At 40.0% G+C, this 27654-nt stretch overlaps 1 protein-coding gene across 2 annotated transcripts in view; it reads left to right on the forward strand.

Annotated features, from left to right (window-relative positions):
- The window catches only part of FRRS1L (ferric chelate reductase 1 like), a 28549-nt gene extending 17211 nt beyond the window's left edge, over positions 1-11338 (forward strand). For both annotated transcript variants that reach the window (XM_038391901.2, XM_043508598.1), the window contains exon 5: positions 971-11338. In XM_038391901.2, coding sequence (XP_038247829.2) covers positions 971-1143 — 173 coding nt within the window. In that variant the 3' untranslated portion in view covers positions 1144-11338. The remainder of the gene's footprint in view (positions 1-970) is intronic.
- The last annotated feature ends 16316 nt before the right edge of the window (positions 11339-27654 follow it).

A 27654-nucleotide genomic window follows, 5' to 3' on the forward strand; every position in this document is an offset into this window, starting at 1 on the left:
CCCCAGGTGTCTTAATTGACCTGGAGCAGCTGCCATTTCACTTAACCTGGTACCAGGGATTTGTTTAGCCTGGAACTAATATATCTATCTCCCACTACTTTTCTGTACTGTGGCCCCATGAAGTCATGGGATCTCCTGGTCAACCTCCTCCTGGCCCTAGCAAAAATGGCCATCTATAAAACCAGAGTGAGGAGGCTGGCCAATGGAGTCTCCTGTGACTGTGGGGCCTATTTCCGATCCTCAGTCCATTCACGTATCCGGGCAGAGTTCCTCTGGGCGGCGTCCTCTGACTCCCTTGATGCCTTTGAGGAGCAGTGGGCGCTGTCCAGGGTTCTCTGGTCGGTGTCCCCGTCCAGTTCCCTTTGTTTGACCCTTTGACCGCACTCCTGTCCCTGTTATTTCATTAGTTGTCCCCCGGAATTTTTTGGGTATCTAGGTCCTGTGGATCCCCCTTTTAGGCTGGGGGGGATCCTTTAGCGATAGACGGGCTTCACCCACCCACTTCCCGGATCCCAATAAGACTTCTTTTCTATAGCCATCTGGCCTTGCCCCGTCACAGTATATATGTAAATTAAAGGGGCACTGTCAAGTTAAGTCATATAAAAATTCCTTACCTACTCTTTTTGATTATATCTACTCCCAAAAGCTAAAATTGATTGTATATGCTTCAAAATGACCAATTCATGATTCTTCTGAAGGATATTGTTCATAGTTTGTTGTTCAAGTTTCGTATGATTTATTCAGAGTTTTACCTTCTGGCACTATGTTAACTGTTGATGTAATGCTGTGTTTTTGTGAAGATTTCCTATTTGGCTAGAAACACCATTTTAAACTTATGAAAATCCTACTTTTGATATAGTAACTAGCAATGAGAGGAGGTGAGGTTATCTAGTGGAAAAGAAAAAAAAATCAGAAGTAGTTTAATTCACATGCTATGCTCATCTCTTTTTCTATTCTTTGTCTATTAAAGGTTCTATAACTCGGCATGACATAGACTCACCGCCTGTATCAGAGCGTGTTGTCAGTATTTACAAGTATGAAGACATTTTTATGCCATCAGCTGCCTATCAGACCTTTTCTTCTCCATTCTGTTTGCTTCTTATTGTTGCACTGACCTTTTATTTATTGATGGGAACCCCATGATCACAGCTGGATATGTATGAAAGATAGTGAGAATTTGTTAGTGAGAGTTCCTCAGGATGGATGAATTTTCTGTTGGAATTCATATCACATGATCGTCTAGCTGCTTTGTTGACAATTTCATCTTCTCAGCAAGGAAATAACCTCTCCTTTGAGCAGTAAAGATGTGCCAAATAATTAAGAATAATCAAGGAGCAAGTAACAAACCACTTCCAGTGTAACTACTAGTTTAATGAAAAATACATTTGTAAAATTTGTGTGTGTGTGTGTGTTGGGGGGAATTTAGTAATGGACATATAGAATCAAATTATTTAATACACAATTTCCTTCAATTCAAGAACTAAACGTTGGGGAAATATTGTCCGTTAAATACTTGTGGTGCAGATAGCACACCTGTAAATGCAGTTTCTGAACTCAAAGTCAGTATTGTCAGAACACCGCTGTTTAATAAGGACTGCTTTGTGATAATGGGCTTTCACCTCCCCAAATACTTTGAATTTGACAGAAGCAACTCACAGGTCTAAATGGTTCTGGTGCTTTCCAAAACCAGAAAATGCTTTACATTCCCAGTACAAACAAAATTAAACTTTCTATTACAGAATTCTAATAATTGTCTGTACTATAAAAAGAATTCTTAGACACAGCCATACTTAAGAAGACATAGCTAAGCTTTTTATTAATGAGAGATGATGCTATATAAACAAGAAAAAAAGAAAATTAATGCTGGTATAAATTCTTCATGATACAGAAAAATTCCTAAAAATATATAGACTGTAGAAGCCCCTGCAAGCCATAAGACATCTTCCAGTAGGCAAAGTGAGTTTCTTTTTTTATGAAAAAATGTTATTTAGATGTAAACGTCTTTTAAACAGCCGTTTTGCAGTAACCCTAAAGTGTCTGTTCTCACCTTGCTATCTGCCCTAAATTCCATTCATGTTAAAGATGAGCAGGAGCAGCAGCTCATTGTTCTCAGAGCAATGCAAACATGATCTATAGTACTAATATGAAAATACGGGAATAAATAAAAAGAGCCTTAATTTCATTTCCATCAGAATCATAGGTAAAATCATATTTATCCAATGAGGAAAAAGAGAATTCAAGCATGAAAATAGATTTGAATTTTCTATCCTTCAAAGAAGTATTACAAAAAGGGAAAGAAAATAGGTGTTACTGTAAATGGGAGTGGCAGAAATGTATCAAATGAAGAATAGATCACAACTTATTCTAAAATGTTTTGAGTTATTGCTGTACATTTTTACTGTCTACATGATAGGAAATTTATGATTACCTTAAGCAGGGAAGCAGCTGTCTCTTTAAATATCTGATCTTGCAGATAACACATGCACAAATCTTCCATCCACTCAAATGGGAGATCTGCATGCTTTAGGGTTGCAGGTTCAGTCCCTAAGTTACACTATGTATTAGGCTGTTGTACCAAGAGTACACAGAGCTTGACATGTTTGAGAACACTTTAGCGCTGTGTACTTGTAGAGTGTCTTATTAGAGATGATGTTTCCATCTTAGTTACTGTATGATGAGGTAATAAGAAAAAAATAATTGGAGATTTGTAATTTTTGCATTATTACTCACAGTATAAAATTTAAAGGTTGATTTTTTTTAAGGCTTTGCATTCCTCAAAACTGTGTGCTTAAAGTATGTAAATTTTTGGTTTAAATGATTATTTCCCTCCTGTGCAAGCATTTTGTCCATATTTAAAATTGCAACATTTGTTTAAAAAAAGGAGTATTAATTAGAAAAGTTAACACTTTAAAGTGCTTCATAAACAGTGACTTTATCTTAGTGCATTTCAGTAAGTGACTCCTCTATACCTGATTAACCAACTAATTAAATATATGATATAATTGTAGTGGGTCAGGGATCCTTGTCCCTGATAGGGACTGCTTTGTGGAACTCTGGGAGCAAATCATATCCTTAATGTGTTCTAAACAGACCGCTGAGATTTCTCTGGTGTAGCAGAATCCTTTGATGGCATAGATCTGGGTAGCTGGCTCTATGCCATAGTCTCTAACACTGGAGAGAAGAATGTGGTCAAAGCATGCTGTGTGTCCCATGTGCTGTTTAAATTACAGCAAGGAGCCTGTTCAGCTCCCAGCCCATGACCAGTTTTACTACCAGCATAAGTTAAAGCAGTCTCAGGACTGCTCTAATTTAGAGGCACTCACAGTAGCCTGCAAGGGGCTGTTCCAGCAGCTATAGATTACTGGAGCATAACACAAACCTACCTTTGCTCTCCTGCCTCCACTTGACTCCTGGCTGGCCCTCAAAATTGAGGTCAGTATATACAAAGACAGTAAAAATATCACTAGGGTACAAAGAGATGTAATCAACCTGGCAAAAGTAAACAGATTCAGAGCTGATGCTAAACCTTTGCACTTATTGTATTCCTTTGTGCCATGCTTGTGGAGAATATACACTATTTCAGATTACAGAGCTTTCAGGGCTGGTGGCTGAGCCTATGCCGTACATTAAGGCAAACGTTTGCCTTCACTTTCAGATTCTGTTTTTGTGAGTTAAAGGTTCACCCTGTACCTGAGATTAATGTATTTTTTTTTGGTTGTAGTTTCCTTTTGTTCAGATATTAGTAGCAGTTTGCACTTTTATAGCACCTTTCATCCAAGGATCTCAAAGTGATTAGCTGGCCCTATTTAGCCTTTCTTAATAATAGAGAAAAATACAGCAAGTTTACAAAAAAAAAGAGAGAGAGAGAGAAAGAAACTATACTACTCTTCAGCTTTTCAATTGATGTTTGAGTTTGTATCTATTAATTATTATTCTACTATACCAGAATTTTACATACTTTACTGATATTAAAAAGGCATAATCCCCACCCCAAAGAATTTAATGTTCAAGGGGGAATGGAAGAGGGTTTAAGGAGAGTGGAAGGCTACAAACAGCCATTAAGGATTAGAGGTATGAGAGTGGATAATAGCGGAAAAGTAGAACTGCTTGGCCAAGAACAGAGCAGAAGGAAGAAAGAACAAGCCTATAGGGAAGAAAGTTGGCAAGATCATGGGACTTTCTCCATGAGCATCTCTACAGAGCAGGAGCAGAGATAATAAAGATGAGGAGAGAAACAAGGCTGGGAACTTAATATATATTCTGTATTGGAAAGATATTATCTATAGCAAAGTCCCCTTTTCACTACAGCATCACTGCAATCTTGCTTCCTAATTGGAAGGTGTCTCCTACTACCGAATAACAGAGACTTCTGGCAATGCCTATCACGCACCCTCTCCCACAAGTCAGAATAGGGTACATGGTAGTTAAAGTAGACCAGGTTGGAAATGAAACATCAGAAGCAATCCAGTTTCAGAATTTTCACCAAGTAACGTTGCTTCGACTGCTAATATTTGGAGAGGACAGGAAGAGGGTGAAACTGCAGCAACACTATAGTTAGGTTTGGAAGGATTAGATTTTTATCAGTAAATGTAAATAAACATTGATTTCAACACACATCCAGAAACCAACAAAAAATATTTTCATTTATGATAATTGAAATTTACAGATAGGCAAAATTCAGCTTGAACACTTGTTAGAGTTTGATTTAAGGATATGTACTTTGTATATTTTGAAGTGGTGATGTTGATAATTTGTGTTAATGGTTATAAAGTTTTAACATTTTGAATTTCCAATTCTGCTGCCATTAAATAATTGTCTCCCTCCCCATAATTTCCCAAAACTGTTAAAATTTAAATCAAATAAAAATGGGGGGGGAAATGCTTTAACTCTATAATTGTGCACGACTGTGAAAATTGAAATAGACAAAAATTGAAAAAAACCCTTCAAAATAAACATCAATATTATCAGTCAGTTATAATACAAAATTGAAGTCTGCCAAGCCTAACTATAACAGAGAGGAAGGGTCTGGACTTCAGTGAAATTTGACTCTTGATATAATACCTCTTTAGTAGTAACTGAGCATGCCCCATAACTGTTTCTTATATGTTGTTGTTTTAAATACTAAAAAGCAGTAGTTAGTCCCTGATATGATGAAGTACTGTAAACTTGCTTTACATTTTTTATTGCTTGTGGAGGGTGCCCTGGAAACTAAAGTCTTCTTTACCCACAGAAGCTGTATGCAGCAATGCATGCTTCTTCATACCTCCCCAACTAATGTGTATCAACCCCGACCAGGAGAGTCAATCTCTAGGGAGAGAATAGTTTAGTCTCCATACCAAATCATTTCTTAGCCTACTTACTGAAATTACTAATGAATTGGCCATTAAAGAACAGTTTCAAAAGGCTTCCATTTTGTGTACGAGGTGAATTAATTGTACCGTTACCTGGCACACATGCACAAATGCAGGCACAGGAATGTGCATGGAAATTTTGCATGTATACAATTAGGAGGCCTTTGGAAATATGGCCCTGATTGGTCTTTTCCAACGTTATCTGTCTAACCAACAAAAGGCATTAGTTACCACCTGGGACCATGTATCTGTATAAAAAAATATTTTTTTAGCTGTTAGTTCTGCTTATTATGTTAATCATAGTGTTATCTTGTGCTCCCTTTGTCTGTCTTCACCTGTTGCCTCTCATTTTATACATAGATTGTAAGCTCCTTGGAGCAAGAATCAGATTTTTGTTATGTATGTACAGTGCCTGGTGCAATGGGACCCTGATCCTCAACGGGGGCCTCTAAATGCTACCACAAGACAAATAATAAATATAATAATTTGGCCTGTTTTTCCCAGAAAGAAAGAATGAGATAGGAAAGAGAGAGAAAAAGAAGAGGGAAGGGAAGCACAGCTGAAGACTCCCTTTTTACTTTCATAAAGACATATAATCATATACAGTTTGTTTATAGTAGAAAAGCTCTTAAAACCTAAATTACAACATTACAAACTAAACAGTATAACTGATTTTATGAAGTATTTAAATAGAGGGTAATTCAGTTACCCAAAATTCAAAAGCAGAATAACCCTGTTTTCATACTTGAAAGAAACTGTATTGGGGAAAACTCTGCCTCTTCCCGTCCCATTCCTCCCCGCCACACACACTTGCTTTGCTGTATTCCAGTGGGACAAAGGGATAAGAGACATTTTTTAACTCCCCTGCTATGGTTATCCTTATCTTTAGGATGTCCCCAGCTGATGTAAATGTAGCAGAGCTGTCATTCATTTATGTCCCTCTGCACAATCACCACCATATGGTGGGGGAGGAGGGGAGTGAATGGAGCATGATGTGCTAGCAGCTAATCTTTTTGAGACCATTGCGAACTGATACAGGTTAAAGAAGCACCCAGGCTGAGCAAAGAATCAGGATCTGCAACCATCTTTCCGCAGAACCCCGAATAATTTAGATGCAGCAAATAATATAGCTGTTATGTGATAAATCCAGTGCAAATTTAGCACAGACTTGGCTGCTTAATAAAATTACAATTCATTTGTTTATGTAAAAAGTCCAGCACAGAAACCTTGGGATTGCCATACCAGATCAGACTAATACCAGTAGCCTGTCTTTCACTGTGGCCATCATCAGATGCTTCCATGTTAAGGCTACCCAGATCATGGTTTGAAGTCCTTGCTGGACCTCAGCCCATGCTGCTTATGCTGCTCCCAGTCATTGTAGGCAAGTGAGTGGAGAGAATGTGGGGAAGTGGAGTACACCAAATATGCCTCCTCCCCCACATTTCTCTTTCCCAGCAATGTACCAGACAGCAGAGTTGGTGAGTGCCAGGCAGAAGGTAAGCTGTGTCCCTTTCAGAGCTCTCTCATCTCCTCAGATCTCTTCCAGGGATAGTGCAGGTATGCCTCCCCATATTCAGGACGGAGGCTAAAAGATTATAAATAAAGCTCTATTTTTTTTAATGTATGTTGTCTTTTAACATCATTGGATGCCCCCCTTGTTTTGCCACTATGAAATGGGGTGAACAGGAATCCCCACTCTGTCACTCTGAGAGCAGAAGGTGGGGGCCCGCAAGGGTTCTAAAAATTAATACTTACCACTCTAGGCTTGTATGAAACTCCCACAGTTACAGCTTTTCTCTTGGCTTGGTAAATGCTGCCACCACCCAAATGCAAAAAAAAAAACCCTTTGAACCCAGGAAGGAGCACTTGGGAATTCTTCCCTGTTGGGTACCCTCAAGAGGAAGAGCTGAGAAAGAAAACAAAGGAAATCAGCTGTGGCTATCAGCTAATCAAACAACATGCACAAACCTCGTAGGACATCAAAAAATCCAATCCTGTTCTTAATAAAGGTATATTTTATTAAAAACAAAAAGGGAAAAAATACATCTGGAACTTAGGCTTTTGCTAGATTTTAAAAGAGCAATTCCAAAAATAAAGCACCCAAAATAGCTTTCTTGGGGGTTCAGCTTAAAGTTTACAGACAACCAAAAGCATCATGGGTTAGCACAGCGGAGATCTACAAGCCTTAAAAAATAAACAAATAAACCTGATTTAGCTAAACATTCTAATCTACTTACACATTTGGAGTTTCAGATAAGTAGTTCTAGGTATGATCTGATGATTTATGATCATACCTGGCTTAAAGCTATACACAGCATTTCTTCTGCCCTCTGTTGGAATTCCTGCCTGACTATCTTTATACCACTCATTATTTTCTCTCTCTTGTCCTCTCTTAGGTGTCACCTCCAGCTAATATCCCAAAATAGAACAAACTTGGTTCTGCTTAGAACTGTGTCAGAAGGAACCATGTGCTTTTTCCTTCCCTAGAAGCTGGTTGCAAATAGCACTGTAAAATTACAGAAAAGCAATATCATTTTATTTTCACAGAGATCCATAGTGGGAGTCCTAATATTATTGAAATGGTTGTATGTACACTGTATAATTAGTCTAGATCCTGGAACAGCTGGAGGAAACAAAGTTAACTAAATAAAACTTAAATATTATAAACATATATTCTGCATGGATACAATCAACAACATTCATTTAGACCCTGATCTTATAATGTATAGACAGTGGGTGCAAGCAGTCTGCACACATGCTACACATTGCGGAATGGAAGCATCAGTAAGTATTTTTAGAATAAAATAGGTAAACATTTATTTAGTATAATCATAAGATATTGTTTAAACAATAAGGAGGAGATTAATTATTTCTTATACTTACTGCTGTCTCTTAAATGTTTGAGATGTTTACTTAAGATCGGATTATGTCACCCTTACTCACATTAATTAAACTACTCAATATATATGAGAGAGGCAGAATCTGATCCTAAAGAAAATTCAACTTTTATGTAGATTCTCTCCAGGCCGACGCAAACTATAGACTACATTCTTTGCTAAAATACATATTCACATAAATCCAGAATTTGACCCTAAAGCCTTGAATCTGCCCTTTAAGGTATGGAAACACATCACTGGGTACAGGATCTTGACAAATCAGCTACTGGCCATTTCACAGGGGACACAGCTCTATATGCCTGAGTATCAGGATGGAACTCAGCTCTGTATCTGTGCTTAAGGGCTTTCATTGTAGATCATGTATTTATCCGAATTTAATCTCATTGTGTTAGTGGCATTTCTGCTGTGTTGTATCAGAGTTGCATTAGGATCTGATACAACACTAAAATATGCCCATCTTCTGTGTGGATACTTCTGACAGGTCCTGGAAGCTTTAAAAAAAAGTCAAATTTCCAGTGCAGAAGGCAGTCAAGGGAAATAAAGATTATATATTTGTGTATTATGTACCAGATTTTTAAAACCTGCCCTCTGTTTCTGCATTCACTGTTATTTGTATGTGTAATTTAGATGTCTTAAGTATCTGATTTTGCACACAAATATGGTGTAGATAATCCCAGTTTTTCTGAACCTGTTTTCTCTAGATCTGTGTGTTGTTGGTAATATATTTTATATCTACACACACAAATTAAATAAATCAAAAGCAAAATTCAGTTTTTACATAGATTAGTTTTTGGATATCTTCTAAGACCTTTGTAAAATCAGATATAATTGTACTTGTGTCTAACTGATCTAAATTGAGCCACTGCTAGACTGGCAGTCACATAATAGAGCAGAGTACCAACATAAGATGAGTGGATGATAGGTGTGAAGAAGCAGTATGAAAATGTAGTAACATTACTTTCTTTTAAAGTGAAAAATGAGTTACAAATATCAACCAAATCAGCATAATAAATAGTATGAAATATATTTATTTTGGATTCATGTTACACTCCTTTAGAAATATAGTTCCTTCCCTGATTTTACTAGGGGAAGGGAAGGGGAGCATTCTTCTAATTTAGTGTTCAATATGTATTCAACATGACCTTACAAAGTCTTTAAAAGTGGTACTGCTGAGTTTTTAAGGCTAAATTTGGCTTAGCTTAAAACTTCTACTAGCTGGTTAGGAATCGTTGGTTTTAGGATTCTCAATCTATTGTCCTGATATGGTATGGCAAAGTTTCTTTGCCGGACCTTTTACATAAGCAAATGAATTGTAATTTTATTAAGCAGCCAAGTCTGTGCTAAATTTTCATTGGATTTATCACATAACAATGTTGAGAATATTTTAAGAATGATTTCCAGCAGCAGTTAGCTAGTAACAGTAGCCAAATATTTTAAACTTGAAATCTAAAATTACGCCTCAAAATCCATATTTACACTCCTAAATTAGTCGGATTTTTCAAAAGTGCTAAGTAACTTCAACTCCCATTTGACTTCAGTGGCTACTCATGATAAAAACTGCACTGTAATCACTGTGTGTAGGGGTGAATCCTAAGGCAGTTTCATAGACTCTTTACCCTTTAAATCATTCAGGTTCACTAATTCAAGGTATTTCAGATTCTGAAAATGGAAACATTAAATGAATAGATAAATAAGTCTTTGATTCTGTGGAAAAGAATACAAATATTTTTGCATCTTTTCACTGAAATGCTCTTCTACACAAAGGTTAGAAAAATAAAAAATGAAAGCAACTTCCCTGTCAATATTAATGTTTAAATAAAGGAATTTTGCTTTAGGCTTTTTGGTTTTGTAGAAAGCAGAGAATCCAGTAAGATGGTTTTAGAATGAAATGTAACTGGGAGCATGCTCTGGAGAGTACAATAAAGCAAACCACTTTACAGCACAGGTTCATTAACCCTTTTTATCTTATTTTCAAGGGATTTTTTCCCACCAATATTATAGTATAGTATATATTTTTTCCACTATGAAGGAAAAAAGAAGTTTGGGGATAAGAGAATATTGTATATAAAATTAGTAGAATTGTAGGTGAAATGTAGATGCCACATTAAAATCTAGGAATATCAAAGTTTATATTATCAGCGATAATGATAAGAATTTCTTTAAGCAACTATATCGGCAACTATACCATGGCAATATTAGAATGAGTGGTATTATATACAGCAGTGGTTTTTTTTTCTGATTTCACATCTGATGATAAAGTAATAATAAAAAATACAGCTACCATCGATTTTTTTCAAAGCTGAAAATAGTACCATGTTTACTGAAAGAAAATCAAGGGCAAAATTCATATTGATTTCAACAGGGTCAGGATTACACCCTAAGGATGTTTCTAGCCTTGACTAAAGATGGACATTTTTGTTCCCATATATTAAATATCAACAGTTCTGTTTAGATTAAGACAAATGTCTGGTTGTACTCAGTATTTCTGGTTAGTGCATTTTGAGGTCTGGTTTGCTTCAAACTTTTTGTGTGATTAAGACTGTAAAAACTATGCTAAATCTTGCCAGTTTGTTCAGTATTATATGAACTGTAAAGAATGTAACTTATGTCAGCATTAAATTTTAATTTTCTACAATGTTTGTGCTAAAAATGAAATTTTAGTCTAAATAATTGATATTCACATGAAACGTGTAATTACAGTATTTAATATTAAGCATGCTCTTCATTCTCTATCTTGAGCCCAGTCCTCCATTCCTTTCCAGCTCCTGTTTGAAGTCATTGTGTACTTTGTTTGGTGAGAGTGGAGGAATACGCTCATTGAGCTTTGGTTGTCAAATACCTGGACAGAAGTTCTTAAAAATAAACTTTTATGTTAATGCATTGGAATTTGCAGAAAGATAAAACTGAACAAATAATGAAATTATTTTCACCAACAGGACTATTTTATAATCAGTGCATGCCCTAAAACATTACTTTGTAATATTTGTTTTATACTAATTGCATTGTTGATGTTCTAGTGGACTTGGTTAATTATCTGACAATAACATATGCAAATGTTTATAAACCTGTTATAATAAATGCCTTTTTACTCTAAGAAATTATGTGATATGGCATTTATAAAAAACTATAGACTTTACAGCTAAAATTATAGTAGCTTTCCTTATCACATGACATCTTTATATTAAGTTAGTATTTCCATTCTAAGGCGCAAGTCCTGCAAACACTTAGTCATGTGCTTAACTTTTACTACCATGAGTAGTCATTGAAGTGAAGTGTTAGATTGTACGACTACATAAGTAATGTGTGAGAATCCCAGATGTCAAAGCCATGATGCTCCTACTCATATTCACTGACTCTAGGTGAGACTGCCTTCCTGCTGAAGGGAATAGGTAATTCCTATTCCCATGCTCCTCTTTCCTGTGGAAGAACAGACAGAGGGAGGTGGTGCTAAGAGATGATACCCTGATGTGGCCATTTTGGAAGGAATGGAGCTCTAAAGAGGTGAGCTAATTTGATGTGACTTGGAGCTGAGTTGCTCAACATTCTCCACCAGCACCTTTGATCACCAGGTGCTAGACAGAGCCTCCTTCGTAACCAGTTAGTGGAGTACCCAGGTTGTAGTACTTCTGAACACCACAAGGGCACTGGAAAAGAGGGTAAGTCAGAGCTGGCCACCCAAACAGTGAGGCAGCCAAAGATCACACTCATCACCTGGGACCTTTCAGAAGTGCCCAGAGATGAGTGTGAATTATACTTATTTTTTAAAAGGTGCGGTACAAAGCAGTGAGCCTTACTTCAGAGCCAGACACATCAGGTAAAATGATATTTAGGAATAGGATTACAAAATACATGCATGAATTTGTGCTGGGTTGTCCCCCTCATATAGGCTACATAGCATGCTTCATCTACTAGGATTCTTTGAGTTTGTCAGCAAAAGAGCAGATTAAGGAGAGTGAGCTGCTAATCTCTTTGGACATTCAGAAAGCCTCTGACAAAGTCTCTGAGAAGAGGAAAACAAGGAAAATAAGTAATCACGGGATGAAAGCTAAAATGGATCAGATACTGTTCAAGAGACAGAAAACAAGAATAAAGGATCAATGTTCAGCATACCAAAAGATTAGCAGTAAAGCATCCCAAGGTTCTGTACTAGTAATGAAGTGAGCGGTAGCTCACGAAAGCTTATGCTCAAATAAATTTGTTAGTCTCTAAGGTGCCACAAGTACTCCTTTTCTTTTTAGTAATGATACAGTAATCTTTTTTTAATCATCTGGAAAGTGAGGCAAACAAGATGACAAAATTTACATCCAACACAAAAACATTTTAGACAAGTCAAGATTCTAGAAGACTGAGGAATTACAGAGAAATTTAATAAAGCTGAGTGAATGGGTAGCATAGTAGCAGATGAAATTCAATATTAAAAATGCAATTAATGCACCTGGGGACAATAATGTAAACTATGCAAAATTTGCTGGGTTGTACATAAACTATACTAATAAAGGGAGAAGACCTGGCTGTCAATGTGGAAAACCTAATGAAAGTCTCTTCAGTGTACAGAAATTATAAAAATGTTAGAATGTATAAAGGTTGGGATAGAAAAGCATACCAAAAATGCAATTATATAAATCAATGGTACACCTTCACATGGGATGCCATTGTCAGATCTGATCACCTTAGTTGACCAGACTATGTTTCTAGGTACAATGTTCAGAACCACCAAAGAGACTTAGGCACTTAAGTCCCATAGACTTGCATTATTTCAGGGTATACTCTTCCCCTGCCCACCCTCCCTCGCTCTCACTACTGCATGTAACCTCCTAATCCCCTGCCCCCTCTGTGTGGGAGTTGGAGAGAAAGGCTGGAACAGCGGAGGATGGCTGGGGCAGGAGAGGCTATTGCTTTTACAATTTCGCTTACACAGGCAGTATCTTAAGAATTCTGTTGCTGGCTGTGCTGCTTAGTCACTCTGAGTTTTTGGTTTCCCCATCTGTAATATGGGACTTCTAATATTGACCTTCTCTCCCTTTAGGAAAATGATTTGACAATACTAAGCATTATAATCAGGGCTATATGAGTGTATCTTTACCATGTGACTAACAGTATCTGTTCATTTACCTCTCACTGTTCTGATGCCAAGAGTTCTGAAGGAACTCAAATGTGAAATTGCAGAACAACTAACTGTGGTATGTAAGCTATCATTTAAATCAGCTTCTGTACCAGGTGACTGGAGGATAGCTAAAGTTTTTAAAAAAGTATCCAGAGACAATCCCAGCAATTACAGTCCAATAAACCTGACTTCAATACCAGGTAAATTGGTTGAAACTATAGTAAAGAACAGAATTATCAAACACATAGATGGACACGATTTGTTGGGGAAGAGTCAATATGGTTTTTGTAAAGGGAAATCATACCTCACCAATCTACTAGAATTCTTTGAAGGGGTCAACAAGCCTGTGGACAAGGGTAATCCAGTGGATATAGTATACTCAGATTTTCAGAAAGCCTTTGACGAGGTCCATCACTAAGTCTCTTAAACAAAGTAAGCTGTCGTGGCATAAGAGGGAAGGTCCTCTCATGGATCTGTAACTGGTTAAAATATAAGAAACAAAGCGTACGAGTAAATGGTCAGTTTTCAGAATGGGGAGAGGTAAATATTGGTGTCCCCCCAAGGGTCTGTACTGGTACCAGTACTGTTCAACATATTCATAAATGATCTGAAAAAAGAGGTAAACAGTGAGGTGGCAAAATTTGCAGATGATCCAAAACTACTCCAGATAGTTAAGTCCAAAGCAGACTGCAAAGAGTTACAAAGGGATCTCACAAAAGTGAGTGATGGGGCAACAAAATGGCAGATGAAATTCAATGGTGAGAAATGAAAAGTAATGCACATTGGAAAACATAATCCCAACTACATATATAAAATGATGGGGTCTAAATTAACTGTTACCACTCAAGAAAGAGATCTTTCTTTGAATGAACAGAATGTTAGGAATCATTGGGAAAGGGATCGATAATAGTCAACCTGTGGAACTCTTTGCCAGAGGACGTTGTGAAGGCCAAGACTATAACGTGGTTCAACAAAGAACTAGATAAGTTCATGGAGGATAGGTCCATCAGTGGCTATTAGCCAAGATGGGCAGGGAGACAAAACCATGTTCTGAAGTGTCCCTAACCTCTGTTTGCCAGAAGCTGGGAATGGGCGATGGGATGGATCACTTGATGATGACCTGTTCTATTCATTCCCTCTGGGGCACCTGGCATTGGTCACTGTCAGAAGACAGGATTCTGGGCTAGATGGACCATTGGTTTGACCCAGTATGGCCGTTCTTATGTTCTGTGTTCTCATGATAGCAAAGAAAAAATCATGTTGTTGGAGATTTCTGTTTCAAGGGTAATCTAGGTAAGGACTTGTGCTCTTAGAAGAGCATGAGACAAAGTCTTCCAGTGTATTATATTGCCCTATGGAAGAACCAGTTTCAGAAATGAAGTGGGGATTCTTGTTCCTTGGGGCATGTAGCACAGCAGCAAAAGTGGCTGCAACAGAGGGCTCCTGCAGGTAGAGATCAGTTGCATGTAATATTGGATAAAAGTAATCTGATTTCCATAGGATCTTTAACATTTATATTCTGGAATCCCAGAATTATTCTTTCTGGTTTGTAAATTACATTAAAAGTGGAATCAATTTACCTTTTCTGAGAGGTCTTAGTGAAGTAAATAAAAAATTAAAGTCTCCTTGTGCCAGTTTCCCTTCTCTTTGTGTTTGAGGCCCAAGATGGGTCCTTTTAAGGGAAGAGCTTACATTGTGATGCAAAAGAACAAAATCTACTAAGATTGGAGAATGTCATTCATTTATTTAAACAAAAAAGTAGCAAGGAACAAATCTGAACAATATTAGCTAATGGAGAAATATCTAGACATATTCACAGACTTTCTCCACTGAACCTTTGACTTTTTATTCACGCATTCACCCTGCTCCTCCGATGTCTGACTCTTCTCTGTCTTCTTCCTGTAACTCTCTGCAGCTGGGGATCAAGTTATGACTGGTGCAGCACAATACATAGGAGCTTTCCTAAGCCACTGAGCTTTGTTTGTTTAAATCTTGCTTTCAGTCCATGTTCACTTCAGTAGATGACCAGTTCTCCCAAAATGTATTGCCGTATTGCTTATAACACACTATTAAACATGGTAAAAAGAGCATAATCATGAGTAAAGTACAAAAATATATAAAAAAGTCAGCTACTTGTCGCTGCTGTTATTAATATCTTAGATCTAATAAAACATAGGAACAGTACTTGCGTATGTACCAAATATAAGGACCTTGTGACAGAGTGCTAGGCAAGAAAGGGGGTCAGCACTCTGTTCACAGCAGCTCCAATCAATCAAGGCAGAATGAAGCTGATTAAGCAGAGCTGTGCCTAATTTGTGGGTAAGGCAGGGCAGAAAGGCTAATTAAGCCATTAGCCAGAGCCCACAAATAGGCACAGGAAGGAAGTGGAAAGGGGGAAGCGGGCAGCTTGTTATAGGAGCTGTATAGATGATAGTGAGAATCCATTTGTAAATAAACTGCACAAGGTGTTGGACCAGTACAAGGCTTTCTCAGTAGTTTGTAGACCAGGACAGAGGCAGGAGCCAGGAGGCCCTGTTACAGACCTGATGAGTTTTGGCTGCATATGCAGAGACCTCATATCACAGAGGAAAGATGCACGCTCTTTGGCATGACTGCATCAGTAATACCTCATTTAATAAGATACAACAGGAGCAAGAAGATGGCAGTTTTGCTACCTGTAGAAAGAAATGCTGAACCTGGCAGGGAGCAGTTGGGAGAGCACATTGCTTTTTCCTGGAGCTGCTGCTAGAAGGCACTGCTGCCTCATGCTGTTTCTCTTGTTCTTTTCTCTCTCTATCTCTCAGCCCTCATTTTTCTGTCTGATTTCATCAAGGTCCTTCATTTCAATGTCCATCTTCTCATTCTCTAATCTCTCACTCTTCTCTCTCTCAAATCTGTTGCTCTCTCATTCGTTGATGCTCCACAAAATCTGTCTTTAGCAATTACAAGACATTGCTAATATTTGTGACATGAAATGTGGTATTGTAAATGGTTTGATAATCTACAGCAACTCACAGCTAATTACCCCCTTGACATCTTCTCTTGGATGTCTCATCATCAATTTACATTAATAGATTCAGATATATTAAGGCCAGAAGGGACCATTATGATGATCTAGTCTGAACTTTGCATAATACAGACCACAGAATTTCACCGAATGATTCCTGCATCTAGCTGACAATTTCTGCTTGAGCCAGAACATGTCTTTATGAAGACCTCCAATTTTGATTTTAAATGATGGAAACTCCACCCCATCTCTTTGTAAACTGTTCTGATGGTTAATTGACCTCTCTGTTAAAATACTTGGTGCCCTATTTCCACTCTGAATTTGTCCAGCTTCAGCATCCAACTATTGGATCTTTTAATATGGCCAAAATGGAACTCCTAATCTTTCCTCCCCATCCCCTTCCATTTCCAAACAGTGAGAAGGAGGCAGAAGCCATTAGCTGATGAGGCAGTGTGCGGGATCCAAGTGGCATTTAACTCTTCTGCACAAAATGCACAACATGGATCTCCAATGACACATTTTTAAACATTTAGCAACTATAAGTTCAGTCTTGCAACCACATTTTGTCATTGAGACACCACAACCTCACCCACCTCAGCCCTTCTAAAAATGAGGGAGTGGGTCTCAGATCTTGGGCTCCAGCCTGAGCCCCTATGGCTACGCTGCTATTTTAAGTCTCGCAGCCTGAGCCCTGTGAACCCAAATAAATTGACCTAGGATCTGAGACTTGGTGCTGTGGGTTTTTTATTGCAGTATAGATGTACCCTAATATGCTGAGGCCAACATTTTCAAGTGTCACTAATTTTGACCAGTGCCATACCAAGAGTGTTATGGGCCTGGTTTGAAGACTCAGTTTTGGGCTATCTCACCCCCATACCTCTCCACCCTGGCTGCAAAAACAAAAAAAAAACAAAAAAACCCAAACTCACCAAATAAGTACTTTTACAAAGGGACCTTTCCTAGTCTTCTCTGAAGCAACCTCATGAATTAGCTCTTTCAGTCTATCCACCTTGTTTCCTAGGTCTCTACAGAAATAACTGCTGGAGCACTTAACCTTTCCTGCCCCATGGACATTATTAGGTAGGTCTAAGTTAATTTTAGCATGCCAAAACCCCTTTCATTAGCATCCATGCTTACAGGAAGATGGCTCATAGTGCTGTTTCTGTATATGGGAAACTCCCATCTAAAGACTAGGGTTGTCAAGCGATTTAAAAAATTAATCACGATTAATTGCGCAATTAAAAAAATTAATTGTGATTAATCATGCTGTTAAATAATAATAGAATACCATTTATTTAAATATTTTTGGACATTTTCTACATTTTCTAATATATTGATTTCATTTACAACACAGAATACAAAGTGTACAGTGCTCAATTTATTTTTGATTACAAATATTTGCACTGTAAAAAAAGCAATAGTATTTTTCAATTCACCTAATACAAGTACTATAGTGCAATATATTTATCAAGAAAGTTGAACTTACAAATGTAGAATTATGTACAAAAAAACCCCTGCATTCAAAAATAAAAAATGTAAAACTTTAGAGCCCACAAGTCCAATCAGTCCTACTTCTTGTTCAGCCAATCGCTGAGAGAAATAAGTTTGTTTACATTTAAGGAAGATAATGCTGCCTACTTCTTGTTTAAAATGTCAACTGAAAGTGAGAACAGGCATTCTCATGGCACTGTTGTAACTGGTGTAACTGGTTCTAGATGACATGCATCCATGCTGACGACGGCTTCTGCTTGATAACCATCCAAAACAGTGTCGACCAACACATGTTCCTTTTCATCATCATGAGTCAGATGCCACCAGCAGAAGGTTGACTTTCTTTTTTGGTGATTTGGGTTCTGTAGTTTCCGCATCAGAGTATTGCTCTTTTAAGACTTCTGAAAACATGCTCCACACCTCATCGCTCTCAGATATTGGAAGGCACTTCAGATTCTTAAACCTTGGGTCAAGTGCTGTAGTTATCTTTAGAAATGTCACATTGGTATCTTTTTTGCATTTTGTCAAATTTGCAAAATTTTTGTTCTTAAAACGAACATGTGCTGGGTCTTCCGAGAGTGCTATAACATGAAATATATGGCAGAATGCAGGTAAAACAGAGCAGGAGACATACAATTTTTCCCAAGGAGTTCAGTCACAAATTTAATTAAGGCATTATTTTTTTAACGGGCATAATCAGCATGGAAGTATGTCCTCTGGAACGATGGCCGAAGCATGAAGAGGCATATCAATCTTTTGCACATCTGGCACACAAATATCTTGTGACACCAGTTACAACAGTGCCATGAGAATGCCTGTTCTCACTTTCACTTGACATTTTAAACAAGTAGGCAGCATTATCTTCTGTAAATGTAAACAAACTTATTTCTCTTAACAATTGGCTGAACAAGAAGTAGGACTGAGTGGACTTGTAGGCTCTAAAGTTTTACATTGTTTTGTTTTTGAGTGCAGTTATATAACAAAAAAAACCTACATTTGTAAGTTGCACTTTCATGATAAAGAGATTGCACTACAGTACTTGTATGAGGTGAATTGAAAAATACTATTCCTTTTGTTTATCATTTTTACAGTGCAAATATTTGTAATAAAAATAATATAAAGTGAGCACTGTACACTTCATATTCTGTGTTGTAACTGAAAAAGATATATTTGAAAATATAATAAAACATCCAGAATATGTAATGCATTTCAGTTGGTATTCTATTGTTTAACAGTGTGATTAATCACGATTAACTTTTTTGAGTTAATTACGTGATTTAACTGTGATTAATCAACAGCCCTACTAAAGACCTTTTGTGAATGCAGCTAACAAGATAAATGGGTGTCTGTTTCCAAGTAATCCTTAAAGATTTTCTTGTAAAACCTGGCAAAGAGCTCAGTCTCATTCTCTAAACTCTTAGAGTTTAAGTCCTCAGAATTGTTCCTTGATAAGTTTCAAGCATGCATCTTTAGGTCTTTGCAGCTGAGACTTTTCAGTTTCTCCCACATCAAAAAAGTACAGCTCCTTCGTACTTAGGCATCCTATTGTCTAATTGTGTTAATATTGTATCTAAGATGGGGTTGAAAACCTTGCACTCAAAAACTTTTTCGGGATCTGATGACCTTTCATAGTTTGCATTTCTTTCCTCTTTCAAGATCATTTCTCTTTGAACTGTGTAGATTTTCCTAACATTTCAGCAGCTTCCTTACATGCAATAAACCCAGAAGACTGTAATTCTGATAAAGCATCTTGAAGACCACCAAGTAAACCATGAGCTGTCTGAATGTCAAGATCTGGACTCTGCAATTTTTTCTCTCAATGTTAAATTTTGATAAGATAGTGTATCATATCTTAGCCAAAACAAGAAACAAAAACTCTGAATGTTCATTTGCAAGCTATCGGCTTCCGACTTAAGTTCTGGCATAAGATCATGTGAAGATCATCTAATGTGTCAAAAACACCCTCAACCTGATTTCAGAGTGAATGGATTTCCTCTACCCTTGCTGACCATCTTCTTGTGCTTTGGCATTTTAATGTAATGCTAACATGCTCTTTCAGTGCATTCCAACAACTAGTAGAAGCAGAAAACAGGGCATGCAATCTTTGAACAATTAAAAAAAATAGAACAACTTGGGGAACAATCATTGCAGCAGTTTCTCCAACAAGATTCAGTCATGCACACGGGACAAAAGATGGTGTATTGATTTACCTGCTGAATTCAATTTTGAACACCTCTGTATGCTACAGTCATGTTAGCTCCATTGTCTTAACTTTGTCCCTTGCTATCAACCATAACTAAACTATCTTTTTTCAGGTTTTGGAGGGGTAGCCGTGTTAGTCTGTATCAGTAAAAACAATGAGGAGTCCTTGTGGCACCTTAGGGACTAACACATTTATTTGGGCATAAACTTCGTGGGATGAAGTGGGTTATTTCCCACAAAAGCTTATGCCCAAATAAATTTGTTAGTCTCTAAGGTGCCACAAGTCTACTTTTTGTTCTATCTTTTTTCAGCTTCCCTAAAATAACCGCCAGAATACCTTCCCCTGTTGTGGTGTGGAGATCAATAAAATCTACAAAACTCTCAATAACCTTCACTCTGTATTTCAGAACCTGAATATACCTTACACCTGAGATATTTGTTCCATCAGAAGAGATCTGGAGTGCAATCAAACATAACAGAAAAGTATTTAGCTTTCCTAACCTTGTTGAAAACAGTCTGCCATACTTTTCTTGAGATCCTATGGAAAAATTCATTTGGAATTTGATTTGATAAGTATGTTACCTTTGCAGTGCCAATCTTATTAGCTTCCACATGATCACACAAAACACCATCGTACCTTGCAGGCAATTCAAGTAAACCCAAAAAACTTACCATTACAAGGACCGTCTAATTTCTCATCTGAACCTCTCAAAGGTAAACACCTCTCACCTAAGTACAGCAAACTATCCAAGAGAGAGCACATTTCTGTACCGGATAGCAGATTTCCATATTTTTGACAGTTGTGTGATAATTGTTCCAATCATTCTGCATGTTACATCCAGTAAGCAATCACCTCCAGGCATTCCTTTGAATATTTGTGTTGGCATAATCATACGCTGAAGTGGAAAAAGTCAGTGAACCCAGTTTTATAGTTCACAAAGGAAGATGAGAAATTTGGCTGGAAAAGCAAACAAGTGAAACAGAACAAAGAGGCAGTATAATAGTATACATCAACTAGGATTGCTGGCATAACTCCCCAGTAGGAGTGTTGACAAAGAACCACAATTGTAATGCTTGCCTTCCTTTGTATTTGCTAGGCAAAAAGTCTTGTTTTAAATTAACAATGGGACCATTTTTTCTAAATTAACAGTGGGACCAAAAAACAGTGAACAGAATCTGTCACTTGTGGTCAAGTAGCTGGATGTACCTGATCAAAGTCAAAATTCTGCCCCAGGCTTTCAATAATCAAACTTCTTTCAGTGTCCACATCTGTAACAATTGTACCAGCAATCAATAGGAAACTTTCTGTCCTGGAATCAGACTCCAGGACCCAACAAGCCAGATAAACCCAAATCAACATCCTTACTCGCTAAGGAAAGCTCAGAAGTACGAGTAACAGAACCATCGGCAGATTGTTCACCAGGAACATGGTCAAACTTTGCACATTTCAAGAAACTTTGTAGACCACTCACAATTTTCTGATCTTTTTCAAGAGCCTTCTGTAGCTTCCATTTTTGAGCACCACTCATTTAGTTATTCATGGCAGAAATCAAGATTGACTGTAAGAATTCACCCACCAGGCTCTTCAGAATTAATTGCTAGCTTTGAAATAACTGTGGTAGTGAGTGAAAGATCTAATATCTCTGATACTCTGAGAGAAATCGGGTAAAATATCATATTAGAGCTCAGAGGTATATAGTGTGCTTAGTGGGGGCCAAGGGCATGGAAAGTGGGAGGGCTATGCCCTCACTTTTTAACAAAAGAAAGCACCATAGAGGTGGGCGAGGCCAGGGAGGGCAGTGCCAGCAGTGCCAGCCCCTGCTCACCTGGGGCCGCCCTATCTTCTATCTGTATCTCGTGGGCAGGCTCCATGTGTGTCTGCAGTTCCCAGCCTGGCTCTGCAGGCAACAGGTGAGTCCCGTTCCAGGCAGAGGGAGCCTGGCTGGGGGTGGGTGGGGCAACCTGCTGCAATGTTGGGAGTGGGGGAGAGGAGCCCATGGGCACAGTTTGACGGGCAGCAGGGGGGCATTGCCCCCCCAAACAGAGGCAAGGCATGTTGTGTCTGGGGTACATGCAGAGTCACTGCCACTCCCCCCCACCTGCCGATTGCTGTGAGCACAGTGCTGCTCTGCCTGTGCAGGGGGGTTCTGTCCTGCACCTCTCCTCCCACTCCACAGGTTTCTGCCTTGCTCAGTCCTCACCCTGGCATCTGGGTTGCTGCCTCTTGAAGGGGGGGGGGGAGAGGCAGTGGGGAAGAGGGAAGGGATAGGGTGTGGTGGGGAAAAGAAGAGGATGAGGGAATGGGATGGGAGATGAAGGGGGTGGTGGGGGGAAGGGTTGAAGCAAGGAGGGAGAAACTCAAAGCTATCAGGGGAAACCTTCCTGGCAGTGCGATCTCTGCCTTAGGCTGTGGAATAGTCTCCCAAAAGAAGGGCTAGAAGAAACCTTAAGTCTTGGGATTTTTAAAAGGAGACTGGACAAAGCATGCTGTAAGAAGCAGCCCTGCACTGGCAGGGATAGACTGAGCCGAGATGATCACAGAGGGCTTTTCTCCTTTAACTTCTATAATTCCATCCCACTGTTCTGGGAGTACAAATTTTGGAACTAAAGGCCTGGATCCTATTGCACTGGGATTGTGGATTAATGCCCTGACATGCAACTCCTAGTGGGCCAAGAGTGCAGATCCCACTGTTAGTACAGCTGTTTGCAGGTGCCCTTGTGTTTAGCTGAACCCTTGCACTCAATCCCTGAGTGTATCCCCTCTATAGTGAGTGTGCATTCTGACACTGCTATCCTGCTGTGTGGATCCCAGGGTGCGTGCACTGTGAATTTCTGGCACGCACATGCGGCTATATCTATCTCATTATGCTAGTTCCCTTGTGTAATGATGACATTATGCTAGGAATATGAATCCTGAAAATAGTGCCCTGCTGTGATGGTCACTCTGGGTTGTCAATGTGAACCCTCCATTTTTGTATGCAGTGTTGTTGTAGCCCTGTTGGTCCCAGGATATTAGAGAGACAAGATGGGTGAGGTAATATCTTTTATAGGACTAACTTTCTTTGGTGAGAAAGACAAACTTTTGAGCCACACAGAGTTCGCCTTACTTCTGTTAGTGAGAGAGCTACGCTTCTGAGCTTACAGAGAGCTCTTCTTCATGTCTGTAAGTTTGAATGCTTGTCTCTCTCACCAATAGAAGCTGCTCCAACAACATATATTACATCTCCCATCTTGTCTCTCTAATGTGAATCCTGTCATTATGTCCCTGTTGGATGCCATATACTGAGAGCATGAATCTTGCCACTAGATGAGGAGTGTAAATCTTAATGCTAGTAGCCTGCTGTTTAGATCTTACTTCACTCTGAGCCTGGGAGTTTTAATATTAGCATGTGTATCCTCATGCCAATCCATGAAGGCAGTGGAGTTTGGAAAGAAGGTGACAACAGGGCCAGCCTTACAGGGTGGTGCCATGGACAGATGGGAACTGTAGTCAAGAGGCAAGGAGCAGGATGGGCCTGGGTTGCGAGGCCATGGAAGGGAGCTCGGGGCAATGGGGGGAGTCAGTGTGGCCCAGAGGCAGTGTGGGGATTTCTTTGCCACTTTGATCTTGCTCCCCTCCCCCACTTTTACAAAGGTTCTAGCACCCTTAGTAAGTGGATTGCAGATCCAATTGCATGGGCAAGAGGGAGCGTACTTTTTTTACTTCTTGCTCATTTCATCCAGCATGGGGCTCCAGCTTCTCCATTCAGTGTCCCAGACAGTGCATTCAGGACAACGTTTAGTGACCAAAATGGAATTCAGGACCCCATTTAGTGCTCTCAATGGTGTATTCAGGACCTCGCTTAGTGCCCTGAACTGTGCGTTCAGGGCCCCATTTAATGCTGTGTAGATGTAATTGATATCCACACCAAAACAGGGGAAGTCTTTCTGGGGATGGAAGTGCAGTGAGATTCAGTGGGGTGTGGAGTCAGATGGGATGGGGGATCTCTCTGGAACTGGGGGTGGCGTAACAGTGGTTATGGGGGGGCGGGGTCACTGAATCCCTGGGACCTGTACTAGAGCTGTTGCCTCTGCCCTCCTGTGTCCACTGCTCCCCATCCCTTCCTGCTGGCCTGGCTGGAGCCTGTCTCTACAAGGTGCTGGGTGACTGGTGGGAGAGAGTCCCTGCATCCTGCAGTTTCTTCCAGCCCCAGCACCTAGGTTGTGCTGACCCTCTCCAGACCTGCTACCACTGCCCCTCCCCAGGGCTGCTGCAGCTCCCATGATGGATGAAATGAGTGAGAAGTAAAAAAAAAGTATGCTCCCTCACCCCTCCAAAAAAAAATACCCCAAACAAACAAAAAAACAGGGTCTTTAAGGGTCCCTGATGGGTGCAGATAGGTTTCCACAGGAACTGTTTGAATCATGCTTCGCACAATCCTAATTTTGGCTGCCTCATTGGGTGGCCACCTTGAGACACCTTGGCCTTTCAGAAGTGCTGTGTACTGCTGTCTATGAGAGTTGTATGGGTATTTGGCATCTATGAAAACGAGCCCAGGGAGTTTCAAGTTAGAAGCCAAATTAATTGGTTCTGGCGGAGGCCCAGCTGTAGGATATAGAACAGTATCCTTGCAAGTGTAAAGGGACTTTTTCCCCCTTACTAACATTCAGTGGGGGTGTTTTAGTTGCTAGCTCCTATGGGAAATCAGGACCCTGAAACTGATAGTCCCCAGGAACAATGGGGAGAGGCCAATGCTCCAGATCAGCCTGAATAACAGGGCAGGCAGGCTAATCAGGGAGTCAGGAGGCCAGGGAGGTCCCGTCCTCCATGTGAGCTGGAATTGCCTGGGTCGGACAGAGTGGGGCTGAGCTAAGGAGAAAGCAGGGGCCCAAGCTAAGCTGGGAGCAGAGCTGTGCCAGATCCAGAGAGAGCAGACCCTGTCCTGGGAGCAGAGCTGCAGCCCCAAAGCCAGAGGCACAGCCCAGAGAGAGCAGACTTGCCCTGGGAGGAGAGCTGCAGCAACCAGAGCCAGAGGGGCCAGAAAAGCAGCCCAGGAAGCAGGTTAGTGCTGGGAGCAGAGTCACAGAAGCAGCCTGCAGAGCAGACCTGTCCTGGGAGCAGAACTGTAGCAACCAGAGGCAGAGGAGCCAAAGAGGCAGCCCAGGGAGCTGGAGGCAGAGCAGCAGCAGTGCTGAGCCAGAGTGGTGGAGCTGGGGATGGAGCAGTCCGGAGCTGAGTGCGGTGAGCAGTTGGGGAGAGCGAGGGGGACTCTGGGCAGCAGGCCCAGCACAGGGAGACACCTCAGCCAAGAGGCTCTGCAAGCCAGGCTTGGATCGTAACCTCGACAGGGCGGGGGCGACACTGGGAAGAAGGGTCCTACCATTTAGAGCCTGAGAAGAAGGGTCCTACCACCAGAGCGAGTGTCCAACCCACAGCATCCCTGCAGCACAGCCAGGGCCTGAGAAAAAGGCCTGGGACTTACAAGGAACAGACTGTGAACTGCCCTGACATTCCAGGGACGCTGTTTGTGATGTTCCCTGCCACAGAGCAGGTTGATGTGTTTCCTTTAACCTTTTCCATTTTTCCTTATTTTTTTTAAAATTAATTGTTGATTAAATAACTTGCATTTGCTTTAAATTGTATGTAATGGTCAGTGGGTCAGAGAAGTGCCCAGTGTAGAGAGAGTACCCCAGAGTGCGGACACCCTAGCCCCTGTCCACAGCAGGATTGGGAGTTGAGCCCCCCCGGAATCCTGGGCCCAGCCTCGTTGGGGTTACGAGGACTCTGCCAGACAGGAGAGTGGAAGGGGAGTCCTCAAGGGCAGGGAGGCCACTGGTTAAAGGAATTGGGAGCGAGGACTCAGATCCTTTCGCTAGCCCACTTCACCGGGGTAGTGCAGAAGCCAGGAAAGTGCTCCTCAATAGCGGGACTATTCCCCCACTTACACAAGCAAGGAAGTTTGGGGGCAAATGCATGTACAGGGTGCGTGAGGTAATATCGTTTATTGGACCAACTTCTGTTGGTGAGAGAGACAAGATTTCAAGTTTACACAGAGCTCTTCTTTAGATCTCTGTGCTTGAAAGCGTGTCTCCCTCACCAACAGAAGTTGGTCGAATAAAATATATTATCTACCCATCTTCTTTCACCAATATTCCTCACATGTAACTTTCATGGCTGTAGTATCTATGGCTTTGGCACCTGATGGGGCTGAAGCACTGTGGGATTTTGTTGGGACTAACTGAATTGGTGCAGGTGCACCACCAAGGAATGAAATGGTTTGAACGGAAGTGGTGTGGACAGCAGCCTTATAAGACTTACTCAGTGCTAGTGTACTTGCAAAGATACTGTACTTGGAACACTTGTGAAACATTACAAGTGCTTTTTTGTGTAGACACAAAGTTCTGGGCTACACCAAGGATATTAAACCAGTTACAGTATCTAGACCCGTTGTAGAATACTTTTTGTCCACACACAATAACACTCCAGATTGTTTGCAAAGGGTATAATAACCAAGTAGAACAAACTACTTTTCATCTGGCTAAATACACAGTGAATACTTAATTAGTTCAATTTAAACCAGTGTGGTGCCAGAGTGGATGCTGACAAGAGGAAATACAGGCTAGTCCACCCACTACTGTCTCCTAGTGTTTGAGTGGCTATATGAAATTCCTCAAAAGGGACAGCTTCTAGAAATGTAGCCTGGAATTGTGGGAATGCAATCAATATGTGTTATGACTGTTCTAGGGTGGATGTGGGACAAAACTTAAATCACATCAGTTAGTCTGAATGCACTGAACTGTTTCTGCTTCAACCAATTTAATTACAATTGATTTCGGACTTGAAAATTCCAGTTGAGTCTTCCTGAATAAACAGGATCTGTACTTTTTACATGTGTATACTGAAATAAAAGGTTTCAGAGTAGCAGCCTTGTTAGTCCGTATTCTCTAAAAAAAGAAAAGGAGGACTTTTGGCACCTTAGAGACAAACAAATTTATTAGAGCATAAGCTTTCATGAGCTACAGCTCACAAAATGCATCCGGTGAAGTGAGCTGTAGCTCACGAAAGCTTATGCTCAAATAAATTTGTTTGTCTCTAAGGTGCCACAAGTCCTCCTGTTCTTTTTACAGAAATAAAAGAATCTTATCGTCTCACCCCACTTTTCTAGCCGCATATAATAATAAACGAGGAAAAATTTCACCCATGCCCAGTTGTTCACCTTTAAATCCATAAAAAGAAAAGGAGCACTTGTGGCACCTTAGAGACTAACAAATTTATTAGAGCATAAGCTTTCGTGAGCTACAGCTCACTTCATCGGATGCATTTGGTGGAAAAAACAGAGGAGAGATTTATATACACACACACAGAGAACATGAAACAATGGGTTTATCATACACACTGTAAGGAGAGTGATCACTTAAGATAAGCCATCACCAGCAGCAGGGGGGGGAAAGGAGGAAAACCTTTCATGGTGACAAGCAAGGTAGGCTAATTCCAGCAGTTAACAAGAATATCAGAGGAACAGTGGGGGGGGTGGGGTGGGAGGGAGAAACTTTGCTTCTCTACAAAAGAAAAAGGACACTAAGCTATCTAAACTACTATATGCCACAAGGGGCCACAACAAT

Source organism: Dermochelys coriacea, chromosome 2 (genome assembly GCF_009764565.3).
Source record: "Dermochelys coriacea isolate rDerCor1 chromosome 2, rDerCor1.pri.v4, whole genome shotgun sequence".
NCBI classification, from domain to species: domain Eukaryota; kingdom Metazoa; phylum Chordata; order Testudines; family Dermochelyidae; genus Dermochelys; species Dermochelys coriacea.